General features: G+C 42.9%; 1 protein-coding gene across 5 annotated transcripts in view; it reads right to left on the bottom strand.

Moving 5' to 3' along the window:
* Positions 1–17061, bottom strand: part of KLHL2 (kelch like family member 2) — a 61584-nt gene extending 44523 nt beyond the window's left edge. For 2 of the 5 annotated variants that reach the window (XM_055795699.1, XM_055795700.1), the window contains exons 1-4: positions 16879–17043; positions 13940–14065; positions 9326–9432; positions 4622–4743 (exon numbers count right to left, since the gene is read on the bottom strand). In XM_055795699.1, the coding sequence (XP_055651674.1) occupies positions 4622–4743; positions 9326–9432; positions 13940–14065; positions 16879–16901 (378 nt within the window). In that variant the 5' untranslated portion in view covers positions 16902–17043. Of the gene's footprint in view, positions 1–4621; positions 4744–9325; positions 9433–13939; positions 14066–16138; positions 16371–16878 lie in introns of those variants that run through there. The other 3 variants (XM_055795697.1, XM_005230499.4, XM_055795701.1) reach the window with 3 other exon arrangements.
* Between the last annotated feature and the right edge of the window lie 2295 nt (positions 17062–19356).

Below are 19356 nucleotides of genomic sequence, written 5' to 3'. Positions count from 1 at the left end.
TACATTCAGCCAGTGTTTCACTTTACAGAGTTAAAAAGTTATCTTTTATGGTATTCCCTGTAACCTCCCATTCCTTCTTCCTTTGTGCTCCTTCACATACCCTCAGTCCTGCTTATCCAACTGTTTGTGGGTCACGCCACAAACAAAATTCAGAAGATTACCATCTTGAAAAGCACACATCTGTTCCCCCCCCCCCCCCCCCCCCCCCCCATAAGCTGCGGGACTTCTCTGGGTTTTGGTGTGAGGTATCTCTTCACTTCCAAGCTAGAGAACTCTTCAGGACTCAACAGCCCTGCAAAGTTGTTCAACCAGTAGACTCCACAGGTGATGAGGTGCAGCACAAATAGTCAGAGCCTGTGTTACCAAATACTGTACTATAGAATGACTGCCTTAGTAAGAAGTTTGGACAACATGAGGATCTTCTTTTTTGAGGATTTCTCAGGGAAATCAGCTGCTTTTTGGACCTTGTTTTGACAGCACCTCAAATCAAATGTGCTGTCAACTCTCACACCCACGCCCTATGACGCCATACAAACAGAAGTGTCTGTTATACTTTAGATGGCAACCTGCGTAAACAGTAAGAGTTACAAAGATCCATACATACTGGGTGTTCATATATTTATAATTGCTTATTGCTATACAAAGATTGTTCTTGAATAATTTCAGAAAATGAGCACAAAAGATTACACATATTAAAAGGGTCCTATTCAGGATTTTGGACTTCACATTGGTTGTACCTAACACAATTCTTTGAAGGGAAAAATATGCCAGGACAGAGCTTTGTGAAAATACCAGTATTTGTGATGTTTCTCTTCTGATATCTCTCATGCACACTTCCTGTTCAAAAGCAGCATCGCATGTTTATTGACAAGTCCAACGTGAAGCTACATGTAATGTTTTCCCCAGGCAGCAGGGAAGTGTCCGCCCCCTCAGGTACATGTTCCCACACCGATACAGTAACCCGAAGTATTGTGTGAACACAACAACAGGTAGGGCTATCTTATAAACCAGATCCTTGAAGTGATTCAAGTTAAGAAAAACAATTCAAAAAAAAAATATAAATGCCAGGGAGAGAGAGCAGGGGGCAAGGAGTGTGGTGGTGGTGGTTTTCTTTTAAGTAAGTTCAGTGATCTGTTTTATAAAGCAGTCCACTGAACAGCTGTATTAGTACAACTACAGGAACAGAGAACTGTAGCAGAGAATCAGAAAGGAACACGACCAACTTTATCCCATGTTTACCCCAATCACATCCCACTCGCCCTTTTAACAAATCCCCAATCTGCAAACAACTGCAGGAATTTCTTCTCCGATCCATTTGTGCTCAGTGGAGGCCCTAGGTATACAGCTGACTAAATACGTGCTGAAATGCATACGCATAGTGTGGGAGAATTACTCACGCATGAGCTTCTTATAGTAACTAACTCTCCCACATTGTGCACTACGTGTAGTTAATACCTACATGGAAATTGAAAAAATTCGGTGTGCAAGAAAGTTGATTTGCCTTCTGAAAACGTTAACTTTGATGTTCCCTTCTTAAAACATGACAAATGTGATATTGCATTGTCTGACATTTCATTTCATTCCTGAAATAAAAAAAGAAAAAGGTAGAGCAGAGAGCTGAGAACACAGGAAAACGTGACGCAATATGTAATATGACAGAAACACTGGTATGGCACTGTGCGAAGTGAGTGCCATTAGAGATGAGTGATACCATAACTCATTCTAAATGGACAAATACCAGAAGAAAACCAAGAACATACACATTCATATACCAGCTGTCTTACTGTTGGGGGCTGGGGGGAACCTCTTGAACCAAGAACTGAAGAAAAGAACAAATACTCTTTTATTTAACTACTACAGTGATAACATTCAGTGCTGACGGCCTCTCTATGCTGGTAGTTTATGCACTAAATAAATGTGGGTTTCTCCTCAATCATCGATTACACCTGACTCTTCTACTCCCCCCCTACACCCAAAAACATACAAGTGAGAACATGACAGTGGTGAGCAGAATTGAACAGCTCTTATGCAGAAGTTGCAAAGGCACAGTAAGGAAGCAATCTCCTGTCCACATCTAGATCCAGTAAAATATTGAAGAAAGAAGCTCACAGTTAACCTGTCCCTTGAGAAAGACCAGTGAGCTTGGCTATATCATTAGGTATTCATTTATAATCAGTTTTCATCAATATACAATGTAGCTATTTTAATATCAAAAAGTACTTAGTAATTCTGTATTAAACACGAAGCACTCACACCCTTTTCAAACATTGTCTCATAACTTACAAATTAATTCAATACCTATTCTTACTATGTATAACCTGAAAAGACAGAATAATGCACTTGAAGTCCCATGAAGGGTATCAGAATATGAATCATAACCAACTGCCTAGAAGCTGAAGCTCTAGTTTAGCACATTAGCCCAAATACAAAAAAAGTTAAGACAGATGGTATTACACGGTGTCTTAGGTTTTCACGGTTCTGTATTCCTACAAGACAAATTCTTAACCATTATTGAAATTTCACAGTACCTTCTAGCAATACTTATTCTTGTCATATGGACAAGAAATTAAGAGCTAGAATTAGATCTCAAGAGCACGCAACACATTTATGGAGAGAATACACTTTTAACTAAGGCCTGACGCTCTGCACTAGGTTTCTAAGTTGCCAGAAATTCACAGTAACACCTCCCTGGCTTTCAAACTTAAAGAAGAGGACTTTCACCAGTATATTCATTTTTATCTGTAGTCTTTGGTTCTACCATAATGCAAATAAACACTACATATCATTTAGTAATAACACAAAAAGGATGAAAGTGACAAAGTAGGAAGAGCTTTACGTTCATTACCAGTCACATTACGAGTAGATTCAGTATCAACATTGAAGTCCAACTATATCGCAATAAATCAAAATCCACTTAAAAACTTGACTGTCTTCTCAGTACTCAAGTAACCACTAAACTAATACCACTCACTAGGCCACATTATTTATATTACCATCCCCAAACATCATCAGATACATCTTCAGACAGATAATCTGATGAAAGCCCCATCAGACTCAGAAGCTTTAAAGCTGGAGATTTCTGGCCTTCACCAAGTTCAGCGTGAGGAAGAAACATACCACTGACTCCTCCTGCCCGCAGACAGGTGAGTCGGCAGTGCCAGCAACAGGCTACAACGCACCCGCCCGGGCACCCCTGTGGCCACAGCACAGCAGGCTGCCCACTGCGTCCAGTCTGATACTACGGATCCAAACTACAAGACTGGGGTCATTGAGATGTGTCAGCAAGACAGAATATTCTGCTTTAAGGATGAAGAGCCAGCATGATGAAGCAAGAAGGGGTTTGTTAGGGAATCTCTGACACCTCTGGATTTTGCCCAGTGTCTTCCACAATGATCCAAAAAATTTGTGCAACCACCAGATTGGCAAGATACAACATAATTTCAGACAGTTTTTTCACTATGTACACCCATCATCAGACCAGAAGTAAACAACTACTTAAGTAGATGACAAGAAATTAATATTGTAGAATTAAAAGACTTATGGTACGACCTAAGATATGGAAGGTTTAGAGGTAAGGTATTTTATTTCAAGTTGCTAACATTCTCATTTCTAGGCCTTCAATCAAGTGTAGCTGAAACTAGCAGTGACCTCATCTGATTCAGCAGCCGATGAAAAGCTAGCAATTTCAGCCTAATGCCCAATAAAAGCAAATACTTTCAAATCATACAATTGCAACAGAAATTTTCAATGCCAAATACAGCAACATGGCTTTGCCCCCTGCAAAAGCAGCACAATAACTGCTAGTAACATGGCACTGGGCAGGAGCAGAAACAAGGGCTTAGAAGCAAAAAGACAAACAGGAGACTTAAATCCATCACCTGTTACGTAATTAGTTTTAAACTTAGCAAACATCTACACCAAATCTCAAAAGACAGTGGAAGGAAAATCTACTCTGTCCATCTTCAGGATCTGCGGTTAGAAGACATTAAGGGCAGGAAGCTATGTTTCTAAGCTTGTCTTTGTTTTATTCTAATTGAAGTTTCAGTTTAAGGTACAGCTGATTAGAAAATCTGATCAGCTCTATGTGGGATGGGCAAAACCTTCATGCTAGATATCGGTTGATTTAAAAAAAAAAAAAAAACAACCAAAAAACAGCAGTAGCTAAAAATTTCTGCACAACTGGCCACTGGCAAGGTACAGAGACTGAGCAGGAGAAAGTACTGTATTCTACAGGCCAGCAGAAAAAAAAAACAAAACACAGAGACAGCTTAATTGGAAAACATGTTTTTCACGTTTAGGATCAAATCTACTTTGTTTATGTAAATTGTACTAAAGTATCAGAGAGGGGGTGGTACAGAGGTGACTGACAGCATTCATTTCATTATTACATAAGGTTTGGTTGCAAAGCCCATTTAAGTCAACTGACTCTTCATTTACTTCAATAGCCTTTGAATTTGACCTAAAATTTAAACAGCATGACTACTTGCTTTGTAAGCACAAGGTCTGAAAAAAATTCCAGTTTGCAGACAAGATTTCCCGTATCGAAGCTGAACCACACTGACAAAACAAATGACTCTGCATATTACATCTCTTTTGCAGCAGAAAATATTCTCACTCTTACCTGCACATTTTCTTCTGTAACTTGAATTTCAGCAGTGTAAATATAATCAATAAGCATCCTTAGAGTCCACCCATCAACTTCCTTTATTCGAACTCTCTTTGCCCGGCTTTCACTCATCTCACCTACAAATACAGTTTATTAGTCAAGTAAATGAGACAGAAATACAGCACAAATGTTTAATACACACAGAACTTTTTGTGTATGATCAGTTGTGACAGTAAACAACTTCAATAATAATTCAAGTTCCTTCCTCCCTCCCTCCCAAGAGAAAGGAATACTTTGTTGTTAGCACCATGTGGATGCTATCTGAGTTAATACTTTTACAGCAGGTGACCCATTTTCTCCGGTGTACAATATCAGGAAAATACTGTTATCAGGCATAAATAACTCTTCAAATGCATATAAAATCATTTTTCTGGCAAAGCAAGCAATTAAAACACTCTACCTTTATTAATTTCTTAACTGAAGGAGCACACCAAAGGCAGTCTGGAGTCTTTTTAATTAAATAAGAAAAATTATATCCCCGCAGAAAAATTAACATACATAATTCTTTGCTTGACTACTTATTATTCCCTTGGCAATTTCACCTCTGTTACAGATGTGACTAAACAGTTAAAACTCAAGCTAAGATAAAATGGTAAGCAAGGGAAAACTTCTTGGATCTCATTTTGTGGAGGCTGACATATTGGCCATACGCCACAACTGATCTTTGTAGGAAAGGCCTGCAGAATAGCTTCCATCTTCTAAAATATATCTCACAATACAACATTGTGTTAATATCCGAAATAACTGCCCAAAGATGCATTTTGAAGTAATGATTATAACTTTCTCCATGACTACCAACCACACATCTGCTCATCTCAGACCTTTAACCCCTTCTGCCTTGACTTGCACTGACAAGCAAAACATGAACTATCCCGGTTATGTTGGTAGATCCAAAGTCAAAGTTTATGTAAGAGTATATTCCAGCCTCTGGATACATCAATTTCTTATTTTTCTGTATTGGCTGTATTTTTGTTTCTTTCCTCAAGGCATCTAGAGATAAGGGCACTGACGAGGTAACAGATTTAATGTGTACAACAGAAGCAGACAGGATGGGGAAGCAAACAAGATGATGCTGACCATTGCTGCTATTTCCTTGTAAAGTACATAGACATTTTCATTGTTTGTTACCCTGTGGTCTCTAGGGTTGGTGCCAAACAATGCATTTTACCCAGTGTTTTTGGCAAAGGGATCATCACTGAGAAATTTGTTGCCAATATTCATGCCTTTTTTTGAGCTGGAGGGTAGGGAATGGCATTTTAAATCAAGTCTTTAAGTGGTGAAAGCGCAGAAGAACTTCTACAGAACATGATACTACTCAATGGCAGCACAGGTTGCTAGCATTCTAGAAAACATTGATGAAGGACCACATCAAAACCAGCAAAATCCAGCCCCCCTCAGAGATTTCTCTTTTCACCTGCTCTTCTGAAACATTCCCCTACACCTCTGAAGGACGATAGCAGTGTATTCTCTGCAGGGCCCTGTATTCCAAATTTCTACTTGTAGTTTGACACAGATTAAACCTATTGATCTTCAGAGCATGTATGCTGCAAGTTATTTATTATGCGAGCTGCTGTGGAGGTGGTCCTTTGGGAAAATTGTGTGTGTGGGAGAGCAAAGTTTGGTATTCTGCAAGCACATTAGGTTTGTTTTCAGATTTTGTCAAGGCTTCTGGAGCCATGGATAGGCACCTTCTCTGTTTAACAACAGAGCCCAAAATACTAAAAAAAAAATAAATCTATAAACAACCAAATGCAAACAAAACCAAAACAAAGACTTGCTTCTATCTTCATGCTAAACGGGCATGCAGCCTTACTACAATCCTAGCTCAGCCCTCTTGTGATCTGGACTTGACAGATCACGTGCAGGAAAACACAGATTCACTTGCTAGGCAGTCCCAGCCCAGAATTCAGGCTCTGAGGAACCCTGTTCATGACTGGGAAGCTGCACCGCCCTATCTCCACAGAGCTGTTAGCAATGGGAAGTCGTATCGTGACCAGAAAGGAAAGCACTGAGCTGATCCAACCTCCCAAGCAAGAACAGCAGAGTACTACACTAAGCTGAAGTTACTAAAAGACTATCTAGAAAGCTTATATTGTTCCTCACAAAGTACTGTAAGGAGGCTTTAAAAAAAAACAAAAACGACCCACCACACAGAATTTTACAAACTAAGAATGGAAGCGAAGACAGCAGGTAATTCCCTAAGGATAACTGCCATTGCAGAAGAGAAAATTAAGTCAGGTCATCTTTGTCCCAAGTCAGGCTGTATGGCCACTGAAGCGTCCCCTTCTTTCCTCTAAACATTTAAGTGTATTTAATTCAGATCACAATACATTTCTGAAGAATTCCACTGCATACAGAAGGACAAATTAATCCTAGTAACACAGTCCCAGGTGTTTAATCTTCCCCCTGTCTGCCACAGGATAATTGTTACTAACTTACTAAATTTTGCAACTTTAAAAGGCAGTAACTTTTTCGTTCTGGATATTTAATAGGGCTACTTCTACCATTACACCTGCAAACAGATAAAAAAAAAAACAGGCAGAGCATTTGATCCCAGTTCATTCCATATCCCGGCCTGCACAGCAGTCAGCACCCAAGGACTCGGAGAAAGATGGAAGTAACCTGCAAACTTGTCAAAATATAAGCTTCTAATTCCTAGTCAAGAAGTAAGCATAAAGCATAAAAGGGCATTTTTTTTTTTTACTGTCTTTTCGGTTCCTGTTTTATTCTGGATGGAAGAAGACACTTTCCCATTTGGTTGTAGCCAGTTAAGGGATCAAAGTTGCTTATTTGAACTTGGCGATTGCTGGCTGAGAACACAGATCTGCCTGCGGAGCGTGAACTGCGGGCTTCGGAGGTAACAGTTACCATGATCATCAGGAATTTTTTTCTGTGGGGAATGTCTGACATGCACCAACGCCACAGCTGGGCCTTGCTGGAACCAGCCTATGACAGCAGCCTAAAATCTGTTGCTAAATCTTGAAGGCACAGCTGAATTCCATTTAAACTCCCACCAGCGTGGTTCACCAGCCACACAAACATTGCCACAGATGTATGGGTTAAACACTTCCCACCCTTTACTCAGGTGAGCATTCCCACCCTCTGCACCACTGGGGGCCAAAGACAATCTACATTCAAAAGCATAAAACAAGCAAAAAATGTTAAAAGGGACTGAAGCAAGGAAAGAACCAAGATTTCAGTGATTCCATCCGGAGAGCAGCCACAGCCACTACTGCACTGGCACTCCTAACAGGTAATAAACTTCTCCACAGAAAGGGCAGGAGGGGCAAGCAGAAATGCCTTAACCAGAAAAAGCTTAATGTAAAACTGTACTCCAAATAAAGAGCATTTCCAATGTGACAGCCAACTACAGTTAATCTTCCATACAGAACTAATGTGAGAGGCTTGCGTTTCCCTGTTACTACACTGACGGAAAGGAACTGCAGAAGAAGCTGTTTTCATTCTAACTTTAAGGGCAGCAGTAAAAATTAGGAAAGAACGTATCAGTCACCTGGAATGTTTGTCTCAACCACAAATGCAAGCTTGAAGAACTACTAGAAGAACAGATACTTAATTTTACACACAACTTTAAAGCATTGTTGCTGCTCGTAGTGACTTCACTTCTAGCTTTGGTTGTGTCAAAATATTAGCATATAAAAATCAAGAATAATCAGCTGCTTCCCCAGGACCCAACAGTATTTCAAATGTCATCAATCTTCCAGTTGCATACAATTAAAGTTATTAAAACTCTATAATTTGCTTGTATAGTGGCAGGCCAAGAGTCACATTTCCACTTCCACCTGAGCTGGTGGTCAGAAGCAATATGTGGCAGAGAATTCTTTTAGTTTCAGACAGTCAACATTAACCACCAGACTGGTACAAGATTTGAGAAGGAGCCAAAAAACTTCAGAAGTTAATTTCAACATGCATTTAGTAGCATTTTCACTTTGACATCAAATTCCACATGATTTCCATGGGATTTGTAAGCATTATGAAATTAAACCCACAGCACAGGAATTCAGCAGCTGGAGGCTCCTATGACCCTGAACCTATCTGAGCTCTGCGAGCCCTCGGCATTCCTATTCTAGCAGCAGAGCAGTAACGTGGCCAGCATGGAGCGAGCAGAGGCAGAATCAAGCCTGCACAGAGAAGTTGTGGCAATGATGCAGAGCACATCTGTCACAGAGAATTAACCTAAAAATACCGAAACATGTACTCCAGCTACAGGCTGTCAAAGCCACAGGAAGCTTTCATATCTACTAACAGCCTAAAGTACTTAGGGTCTGAAGAAAGTAGCAGCAGTAGTTGTTACAGGACATAATTTACTCCAAAATGCACATGAAAGTTATTTTAACCTTCTTTTGGACAACTGACATTATTAGAGCCTTAAAGGGTATAACAACTCTACTATTCCTGGCTGACCTAGCATTTAAATTTGTTTAAATGAAGGAGATTTTTTTAAAGCATTCATCATGCTAACAAAGAATAAGTTGCCACTATGTCCTTAGACTGAAGAAAAAAAAAAAAATTAAGAAACCCAAATGTTCCTAATGGCTTACCTAAAAACAAAATGAGATCCTAAAAAGCAAAAGTCATTTAATTTTGTGCTTTACAAGTTGGATTGGATTACAACATAGTAAGTATTGAAACGTTTGGTACCTGTAAACATGGCATGGAAGTAGGGGCTGCAGGCGGCTAACACAACTCTATGCGCTGCAATTTCCATGTCTTCAGCTACTATCGTCACATCACACAGCAAGTTTTGACTATTTAGAAATATCAGAGAAGGCAATTTCACATCAGTGAACTACAACAGAAAAGTATATAATATCACACACAATTTCTTTTCCCGTGCCCTCAAAAGACGCAGGCAGACAATGTTGATGAAGAATTGTTTTTAAACGTGTTACACAACCACATGGTTATTATTCATTGGGATTACAGATGGTGCTTCAGTACACAGAACTTTCTAAAAATCAAACAACTGGATTGTGATTTCTTGCACAGAAGTTTTCTGCATTGAAGAACCAAAATTTGTGTCAAGCTCAATGTGTAAATCTTCTCACTGGAAGTCTGGGCCTCTTTGAATAATTAGCCTAGAAAAAAAATGATACACACAAACACTAAAAAAGAAAACCGAGGTAAGAAATAAGACCTTACAGATAACAAAGAATCAAAACTTCAGTTGCGGTGCCTGTGTCACATTACATTGGAAGCTCATGCCTAGTTCACTGTTCAAAATCACTACTCCATCATCTCTATTTACTCTTTTCCAAGAATTTTTCATAAACAGTCCATGCACGCAAGAGCAATTATTTTTTTCCGCTCTGACCAGTTTAGAATTTATTATGGTTAACTTCATATCTTGCCTGACATTTTATCTTCATTACATCCATTTGCAGTCTTGTCCTTGTCTTGTAATACATATTTCCTCCTCCTTCTGTTGCAATAAAGTAACATCCATTAACAATCCCGCCGTCCCTGCCCGTGGCAGGGGGCTGGCCCGGACAACCAGTGACGGTCCCTTCCAACCCAAACCACCGTGATTCCCAGTACCGGTGCTTCCAGTGTGGCTTATGGACAGCCCTGTCCCAGATAAACCCACCACACCACATACTCTTCATAATCCAAATTTCCAGATCAAAAGGGATGGGGGATGGGGGGAACGCACACACCAAAAAAAAAAACCCCACACCCTCAAAAGGCTCCAATCCCCCAGCACCTACGGAGCCATAGTCACCGCTGCCTCTCACCCCCTTCCCATGCCAGCGCGGTCCCTGCAAAGTCACGTACAATCCACAAAACTCGGCCAGGGCAACAAAGGGAAGCAGGGAAAGCACAATCTAACAGAACATATTCCTTAGGGATGGGGCTAGAGCTGTACGTCAATCCAGCGATCTCTATTCTTAGTACTTCCAAAAAGATAAAATCTTACTTTTTCTGAATATATATTGCAATTAGAGTGCAGGCTTTCTGCTAGTTTGCAACTACCGCAGACAGTTGTTGCAGAGACCAGGGGAAGCAGCTGCAGCTAGAGCTCCCAGCCAAACCGCCCAGCTATTCTCCTCAGTCCAAAGAAAATCCCATGATCTCTCAGCCTCTGGAATCATCCAGTTTATCTGAGCCCACCCTCAAGTAAGGTGGCCGTGTGGAGGTCGCACCCCAAAAAATTTGGTGGCCACAACTAACCTTCGGGGCCATACTGTAATCCTGGCATTAAAATACTTTCCCCCTTTCAGCTTTTAATACTACAGCAACTAAGTCCCGTAAGTTTAGCCTGCAACACCATTATTATCAGAGATGTATAACACAAGGTAATGACATACCCAGATGAAACACACAATTCAGAGAAGCTTGAAAACAACTATTAAATTTATTATACAAAAATTGAAACAGAAACCTGGACATAAAAGGTCATCAGATACCCAGCTTCTTCAGACACCTGCACTTATCCTGACTACAGGAACAAAACATTTTATACTTAGCCACACAGAAATACCAAAGATAACAATGAAGCCAGAAGCAAGAATTACATCAATGCAAAACTCCAGCTAATTAACCACATTGTGCATATATAGACATAGTAACTTAGAGGTAGTTCAGATATATCTCTACTCTGGAACTGCGTTAAGTGAATGAATATGCTCTGTGTTACTACCACACAACTGACAAGCTAAATCAACTACTAAAACTACTAAATAAACAAGCTTATAAATTTAATCAGGTACTCTGCTGCAAGCATCCTGTGGCTTCCACAGCAACTCTACACCTTCATTTCATGAGGGCACACCAATTTGTTTCAGAAAAGCTTGCATTCTGACACAACACTGTACTCATTTGCTTGTACAGAGCAACTGAATGAACCGAGCCATGGGGGTACATCATCTCAGTAAAGGAAATGAGAAAATGAGAAAGGGGGAGCAAACAAGTATCGATTTAAGAACCATAACTGTTTACCAGCTCACAGGCTACTCCTTATTGGTTATTATAAAGAAAGGTCATTACCCACGCCTTCAGAAGATCTTGGTAAAGTCTTGTTTGTATGAATGAGGATTTTAACAAATATAAGTAAGGTCAAATTCCATTGTGATAAAAGGAAATCATAATGAAGAGTAAAGATGGGTATCAGAGGGTAATTTCTTCATATGTCAAGAACTAATTAGCTATCCTAATGATCTCTCTGACTCAGTGTTGAGATGATGGTGAGTAATGCAATGACAAAAACTACAAAGGACAAAATTACTCAAATTTGTCAAAATTTGAAGGCACAGAAAAAACCTCTTATGAGCTAGTAGGACCAGGCAACTTGACAGCAGCCAAAAATGTAATATAAACTCACGACCTTAAGCATTCCAAAACAAATGTATTTCAAATGCCTAAGCAGATGATTTCTTCACTAGCTATCCACTTTCTGGAGAGTAAACCCCTGGGCAAATACCTGCTTGTGCTATACTAATGAAAAAAACTGAAATAGAAACCACTTCAAAAATGTAGTAAATAAAATCTAAAATATCATTTCCTTGATTAATATTAGGTCTTCATTTAGAATAATGAAATCTGAAACACTTCTAAAATATTTTAGTTTATAATTTCAAATAAATACAAATATTAATGTTTATACTCTTATTTAATTAGCACTTACCATTCTAAAAGCTGTACTCAGCTTGAACAGCGACATTGCTGCCTCAACTACCTTATTAAATAAGAACTACCTAAGTTAAGGTTTGCATGGCTCTGCTCCTGTTCCAACTTTATTTATACATGTAAGACAAAATTGCTCAAATTTCTTCTACACCAATTCAAATCTAAGTAACCATGGAAACTAAAGTATATTCTGAAAATGATCCACGGCCTTCAACAATGCACTCTGCGGGAAGACCATGTATCTTTTACTCGCAACACAACAAAAGCAGGTATGGTTTCTGCTTCTGGAATTGTTGCAAGATTCATTCTGGGAAGCTGTTTCTTCATCTAAACTCTTGCTCATCGTTAGGAAGTGATGGCTACTGGCTCTAGCCAGGCTCTGTTACACTCCTTAAGACACTGAATCTGGTTACTGGGATCCTTGAAAAAGCCAAGGGTGTTAAGTAAGGTGAAACGACAAGTATCAGTCCTTCTCGCGAAAGGTAACTGGGTTGTTAACAGACTAGAAAAATAGTCTTTGCTCTTATCCCGTTATCCTCAGACTATGGAAGTCTTTCAGCTGGATTTAAAGTCATTTATAGTCAGCATATGATTTTTCTCCAGTCTTCCAGTATGGTATGAACTGTCACAGCCAGACAAATACATTGACTGACCACAGTATCTACCAGAGTACTAAAAGTTTTACCCATATGGAACAGCAAAGACCAAAGACAGAGGCACACTTTAATAAGGTATCAGTTGCTGTCTTTTTTCAGGTGAAGCCTCTCCAGGTTCTAATCTTATATGGGAAATAACAAAGTAGTACAGGATTTTCACATCCTCTGGTATTGTCTGTGCTAGAGAAGTGGTTTATTTATTTAATTCCTCAGTTCTGGCTGTTAGTTATAAAGCTGAATTACTGTCAGTGATAGTTGTGAGTCCTAATTATCAGAGCTCAGTTGTGAGCTCTAATTACCAGCTATCACAGTTTTCAACACCATCCCACCTCACTCATATGTAGAAAATAAATCAATATGGGTGCTAAGAACAGCATCAGCACCAGTCTCCCAGTTTTGCTCAAACTGATGGCAGTACCACTTGAAGTTTTACAAAACTTTCCTGAGAAAAGTTACTTCCAATATTTGATTTGGGAGTTCATCAGTTTCTCCCAGGGGGCAACAAAAGATAACTAAGAAAAGGTACTGTCAGTTGCTCTACATTTGTTAGACTGTGACCTATGTCTCCAGACTAGAATTTTTTAACATTTTTCCAGTTCCCAGCCTACCACAAAAATCAACGGAGGCACATGAAGAGCCTTAGACTCAGCTAAACAGCCACTTTACATCTGTCCAGGATCAACTACATAGAAGACAGGATCAGTAGCTCTAACTCTTCAAATACAACCTCCACGTATTTTTCAAGTCTCAAACCCAGTTTGGATTTACTTACAAGGGGCAAAAACGTGCTTTACATTACAGCTATCGTCATATGACTATCATTCAGCTATCACTTCACTGTATATTTAACCCTTCTCATCAGCTACACTTCTGGAATTGCACGTTCTTAAACAAACAACTACTAACAACTGCACAAATGCAAATGAAAGTAAAAATGTATTATGGACTCCAGATGTACACAGTGTAGTAATACCTTCTTAATTCATTCATAACTTTAAAGGCTTTCTTCATGTGCCATGGGTTTACTGTAACAGGACAGTGAATTTCAGTGTTATCATCTTTCAGATCCAAGGGCTTCTGGTGGCAAAGTTTGGTACATCTGGAAAGAGGAAGGAAAACAAAGAAGAGAGTTAACACTTCTGTCTAACCTCCAGTTCTGTCACTCTTATTTTCCCCACCTTCATCTTGGTGAGGAGGAAAAGATTTGTACTCCAGCTTACTCTTTACTCCAAGCAATTCTGGTTTCCCCATTACCCACAGTGCAGAGTAGGTAGAATTCCTGAGGAAGTAATATGTTGGTGACCCAGTGAGGTTCACAGGAGCACTCAGGGCTAACAATAGTCTCCACTAAGGAAAACATGAAGATGGTGCCTTAGAATATTTACAATAAGCCCTAAAGTGAGGGGAAAAGCAGAGGTTTGGGAACTTTGAGCCTGATGTCCATACAGACCAATGGCAGGATGCAGCATCCATCACCCCCATCTCTCAATGCTGTCACCACCTGTGAGACAAGAGCCACACTCTGCCCCTCTGCCAGGGCCTCCTTACCGGTTCACGCAGCTCCCAGTTCATGTCTGACAGGAAGACCACAGGGCAACTACTTCAATTGCCCAGGCCTTCCCTAGCAGCAGCACAAGACGTAAGTGAATATGAGAAAAAGTGGGTAGTTTTAGAGATGCACTAAGTGTTTTGAAAAGCAAAGCAACCAACCTCTTTAGTCTTCTCTCAAAAACGCACCCAAAATACCAAGAGAGAAAAAAACTTAAGCACTGTGAAAAATCATTAGCTCTATCTGCAATTACCTCCTTTCATAAGGAATACCCAAGCACTACAGACAATAACTTCTGTAGAAAAATGATTATGTACACTCCTCAACCTCTAGGACTGTCCCAACAGCAAGTGGGTTTTCATGCCAAGCAAAGCCAATGGCTTGTTTCATTGTTTACAATCACAACATTATTCTTACAAGGCAAACTGCATTGTCGTAGTACTTAGAAAATGCTTAGCGTCAGTGATGCTTTCACCTATGGTATTGTAAACCTACTCCAGAACCTCCAAGCTGGAAGTAAGCAGGCAGGGAAGTCACCTGGTCGTGCAACTGATGCTGGTACATCAGAGATGTGATTCTAAATGAAACCTAAAGCAAGTAAGATTGAGTTTATAGTCAAATTTAAGGTATGCATTGAATCCCGTAGTTCCAGCCTCACTTCCACCATACCTAAAGCTTTTTACTTGGGCAAGTCTAAAGAAGCTTAAAAGAAAAATTCAACTATAATTTAAGATTTTCAACTCGAGCCCCAAATCTGTGCACTACAACATGCAAAGCAGTTGGCTCTACTTCCCATGATTCCAAAACTAGATACAAAATTTTGGAGAAAACAGCATGAAACTGCATCAAGCAACAAAGGAATAGAAAAAAGTCCCTGAAAAACACCAGCTAACAAAGTAAAATCCACCTACAAAACTCAAATTACTACCAACTTACTACACTGTACCACGAAACTTCTATGAATTAAAGTTTCATGCTCAATTTTGAATGATACAACTCATTGCTGAAAGGAATCACGTAACAGACAATTTTGCATCACTCAGAAAAAAATAAATCGTTACATGTTACAGAGCACATACACATGCTGTTGTGTAGAGGTTAAAAAAAAAAAAAAAAGACACCCTATCTAGAAAACTCCTTTGGACTGAGCATTACTCTTCTAAATCATGTGACATGTAGTGACCAGCATTCAAAAAGTCACATACAGAAATCAGTGACTTCAGGAAACACTCAGAACACCAAAGGATAACTGAGGAAGAGACCCAGCTTTTAATTATACCACTGCCTTATCAAGTCCAAAATACGAACACTTCTTGCATGGCACCTTTATAAATCCCAAAGCAGAGCGTCAGGTACTGAAGCATACGTATCTGCACACGTATACGGACTATGCACACATCACATACAGACAAGCAAGGAAAAAAGGTGGTCAGAGTTGCCTGTAGAGAGCTGCCAAGCAACCTGGACAGATGGAGGAGTTCCTACGAAGCGTGAATTCCTTTGCTGAAGTTTCATTAGTTTGTCACAAAGGATGACTTTGTTTTAAGCTAATGAAGCCTACAAAACCACCAGCCATACCCCTCCTGTTCTGAGAGCGGCTTGTCTGCCTGGAGTCTCCCTTACCATTCCACCAGTTGGATCAAAGCCGTCTGAACTGGCTCCCTTTGGGTTGCTCTCAAGGGCCTCACCCGGAGCGCACGGGCCGCAGCGGGGACCGGACCGGCCGGCGGTGCCGGGGGTGCGGGGCTGCGCGTCCTGCCGAGCGCTGCCGGGAGCGACGGCTCACCCGGTCCCCTGCACCGCCGGCGTGCGCCGAGCGGGACTGCTGAGTCAAGCGGGGAGCAACTGGGGACCGCATATGGAGGAAGCAGAAGGAGTGAGGGGGAGGATGGAAGAAAAAAAAGACCAGGGAAAAAAGCGCCTGTCCCCGCCAGCGGGCGGGCTGCGGGAGGCGGCGAGGGGGTGCCGGCAGCCCTGCGCCCACCCGCGGGGACCCGGCGCCCGCGTCCCCCGGCCCGGCCGGCACCCAGCGCCCGCCGAAGGCACGGGCGGCGCGGCACGGCGCGGCACGGCGCTGCAGACGGCCGCGCTAGCCCCGGGCCGCCCGGCACCGATCACCGGCTCCGCCGCCGGCGCGACTCTCCCGCCAGTGCTGCCCCAGCCGCCGCGGCCGGGTCTGCGCCCCCGCCAGCGCCGCTCCGCCCCCGGTGCCGAGGGGAGCCGGCTCAGCTCGCTGTTACGCGGCGGGGCCCGGCCCCGCGCCCCCAGCCCGCGGCGCTGCACCGCGCTCCGCTCCGCGCCGCCGTCCCGGCCGGGCTCCAGGAGCTCGGCCGCCTCCCCGCCCGCCCCGCAGCCGCACTCACACGGGCGGCAGCAGCATCTCCATCGCGGCTCCGCTCGGGCTCCCTCCGTGCAACGCGGGCGCGGCGCGCTACCGCCAGCACCATGCCAGCCGCCGCTGCCCCGCCGCGGGGTGCCGCCTGCGCCCGCCCGGCGGAGCCCCCGCTGCCCGCCGGGAGCCGCCGCCGCTGCCCACTTCCGGGTTCCCGCCCGCCGGAGGGCGCCGGCGGGGCGGGGCGCTGGCGCAGGCGCGGTGGTGGGGGGCGCCCGGGCCGACCCCGTGGGCGGAGGGCTGCGGTGCCGAGGTGGGTGGGCGGCTGCACGCCGGTGCCCCCGGCCGGGCGCTGCGCTGGGTGCCGCTGGGGCTGTGGGGCCGGTGCTGCCTCTCGGCGGGGCGGCGCCGACCCAGTGGCTCTGGGAAGCAGAGGAGGCGCCGCTGCCCGCCGCTGAAGGGAGCGGGGCCTGAGCGGGGGCGAGCGCGGCCCGCGGCCCCGCCGGTCCCAGGGCGCGTCTCCGCCTGCCGGGAGGGCGCGGGCTGCGGGCAGGGCCGGAGAGCGGGCCCGGGCCGGGGCGTTCGGCGGCGGGGGGGCGGCGGGGGGCGCGGGGGCGCGCTGGGCCCTGCAGCCGGGACTGCCCGTGGGAAATAAACCAGCCAAACGTGGCCGCAGGTCTCGGCTGCGAAAGGAGCCGCGCGGGCCGCGGAGGGCACCCGCGGCTGGGTCCCGGGCCGGCGGGGAGCTGCCCTGGCAGGGCCCGAGCGGGGCAGCGGGGCCGGGGAGCGGCTCAGGGCGGGGATAGGGGCGCTGCGGGGGGCAGGCCGTGACCGATCTGCTTTCATTTGAGCCGGTCCAGCAGAAGAGCGACTGTGCGGGTGCCAGCAGCTGCCCTCCTGCCTGCAGTCATGCAGTCGCCAACGTCGAGGATGCCGACCATGAAGTACTTGTGTTCTAGTGTTTGCTTCAGTAGCCTCTGTGATGCAGAACAGGCCAAAAAAACAAATGCAATAGGGATCTCTTTCAAACATGTCTGTGCAAGCGATGCTAATTCGATTAGTAATGAAGAATACTACATTTAGCAACTTCTGCCCTGATGTACTCGAGAAGAATGTACTGTACTAGCCCCTCTGTAACTTACTTCAAAATCTTACCTTAGATTGTGTGGTGGAAGATGTGTTTAGCAAGCTGAACACACTTTAAGTATTTATGTCTGATAGTGTTTGTAAAAATAAAATGCTTCTTCACTGGAGAAAGATTTTATATTGGCAAAGTAACTGCTAAACTAATAAATCTGTCACTAACCAACCAACTCTATTTTGTCTAAGAGTGGTAAGTTTGAGGACAGCACATTTTAAGTAGAAGGCAAAACAGAAAACAGCAGGTGCATTTTGGGTGAAGAATATAGATGGATACATAAAACCTTCACCGATGTTTCTAATAAGGTTATTAAAACTAAATGTATTTTAATTTGTTACTTTCATGTTTCCTAGTCTAATAATATTCCTCACTTGGAAAACACCATTTTAGTTTTCTCAGTTTACCAATCCTCTTTCACTACGCTGTGATGTTTTATCTGGGAACACTTCAAAATTTTTTCAATGGGTTTCCACCAGAGGTTTTTCTAAATTAAATAGTTGCAATTGTTAGTGCCTGTTTTTATGAAGTCTGTGCTTCATAACTGCTGAGTTTGTCTCCTCGAGAGACAACTAGATTTGCTTCTGGGTTGTATTGGAAAAGACGAGGTACTTGTTAAAGATCTGACAGATGCAACAAAACCTGTTTGCAGGGCAGTCGGCTCCAAAGGAGCCAACCAGCAATAATGCACTCTGAAAAGGGGGTTTAAAATTCAGCCGGCTCCATGTGGTGTAGCGTCAGCAAGTTCTGAGTTCATAAGCAGGGATGGCCTGGGTAGATCAGAGAGTTGCTGTTGACCGTCACATCACACTTCAGGTTTTTGTACCCTAGAATAAAGTCCTGTGCATGCTACTTGGTAAGACAAAGTTCCTAGCTTTTACTGATCCATAAGACCTAAGTGAACCCAACTAGTAATAGATTGCACGGTGTTTAAAGGTCCACACGGGACATGCATCATTGTACACTTGTCCAGAAGCTGATGAGGGGTTTTGTACACTACCTGCATATACATCCTGCAAGCACCTATGTGCAGAAGCTGCAGATTCTGCCCGTTGTTAACATGGCAGAACTGTTTATTAATGTTTATTCTTAAATGAAATTTAGCATTTCCAACCTGTGATTTCTTTTCTTGTAGTGTTGTTTTGGCCTTTAAGCCAAATGTTTAATGTTTTTTGAAGTAACTTTGGTGATGCAGAACATAAAGAAACACAAACAGAGCAGGATTCTATTTTATTTTTCTAAAATTATGTCTTTGTACTTCAGTAATCATGAAAGAAATCATAAACAGCTGAAACAAAAAAGACTGCATCCAAACTACATTATGTGATTACGGCAAAACAACTTACATATCTAACCATGAAAAAACACATC

This window comes from Falco peregrinus, chromosome 2 (genome assembly GCF_023634155.1).
Source record: "Falco peregrinus isolate bFalPer1 chromosome 2, bFalPer1.pri, whole genome shotgun sequence".
NCBI classification, from domain to species: Eukaryota; Metazoa; Chordata; class Aves; order Falconiformes; family Falconidae; genus Falco; species Falco peregrinus.
Note: the sequence above shows the minus strand (reverse complement) of the source record. Positions and strands in the feature narration are given on the sequence as shown.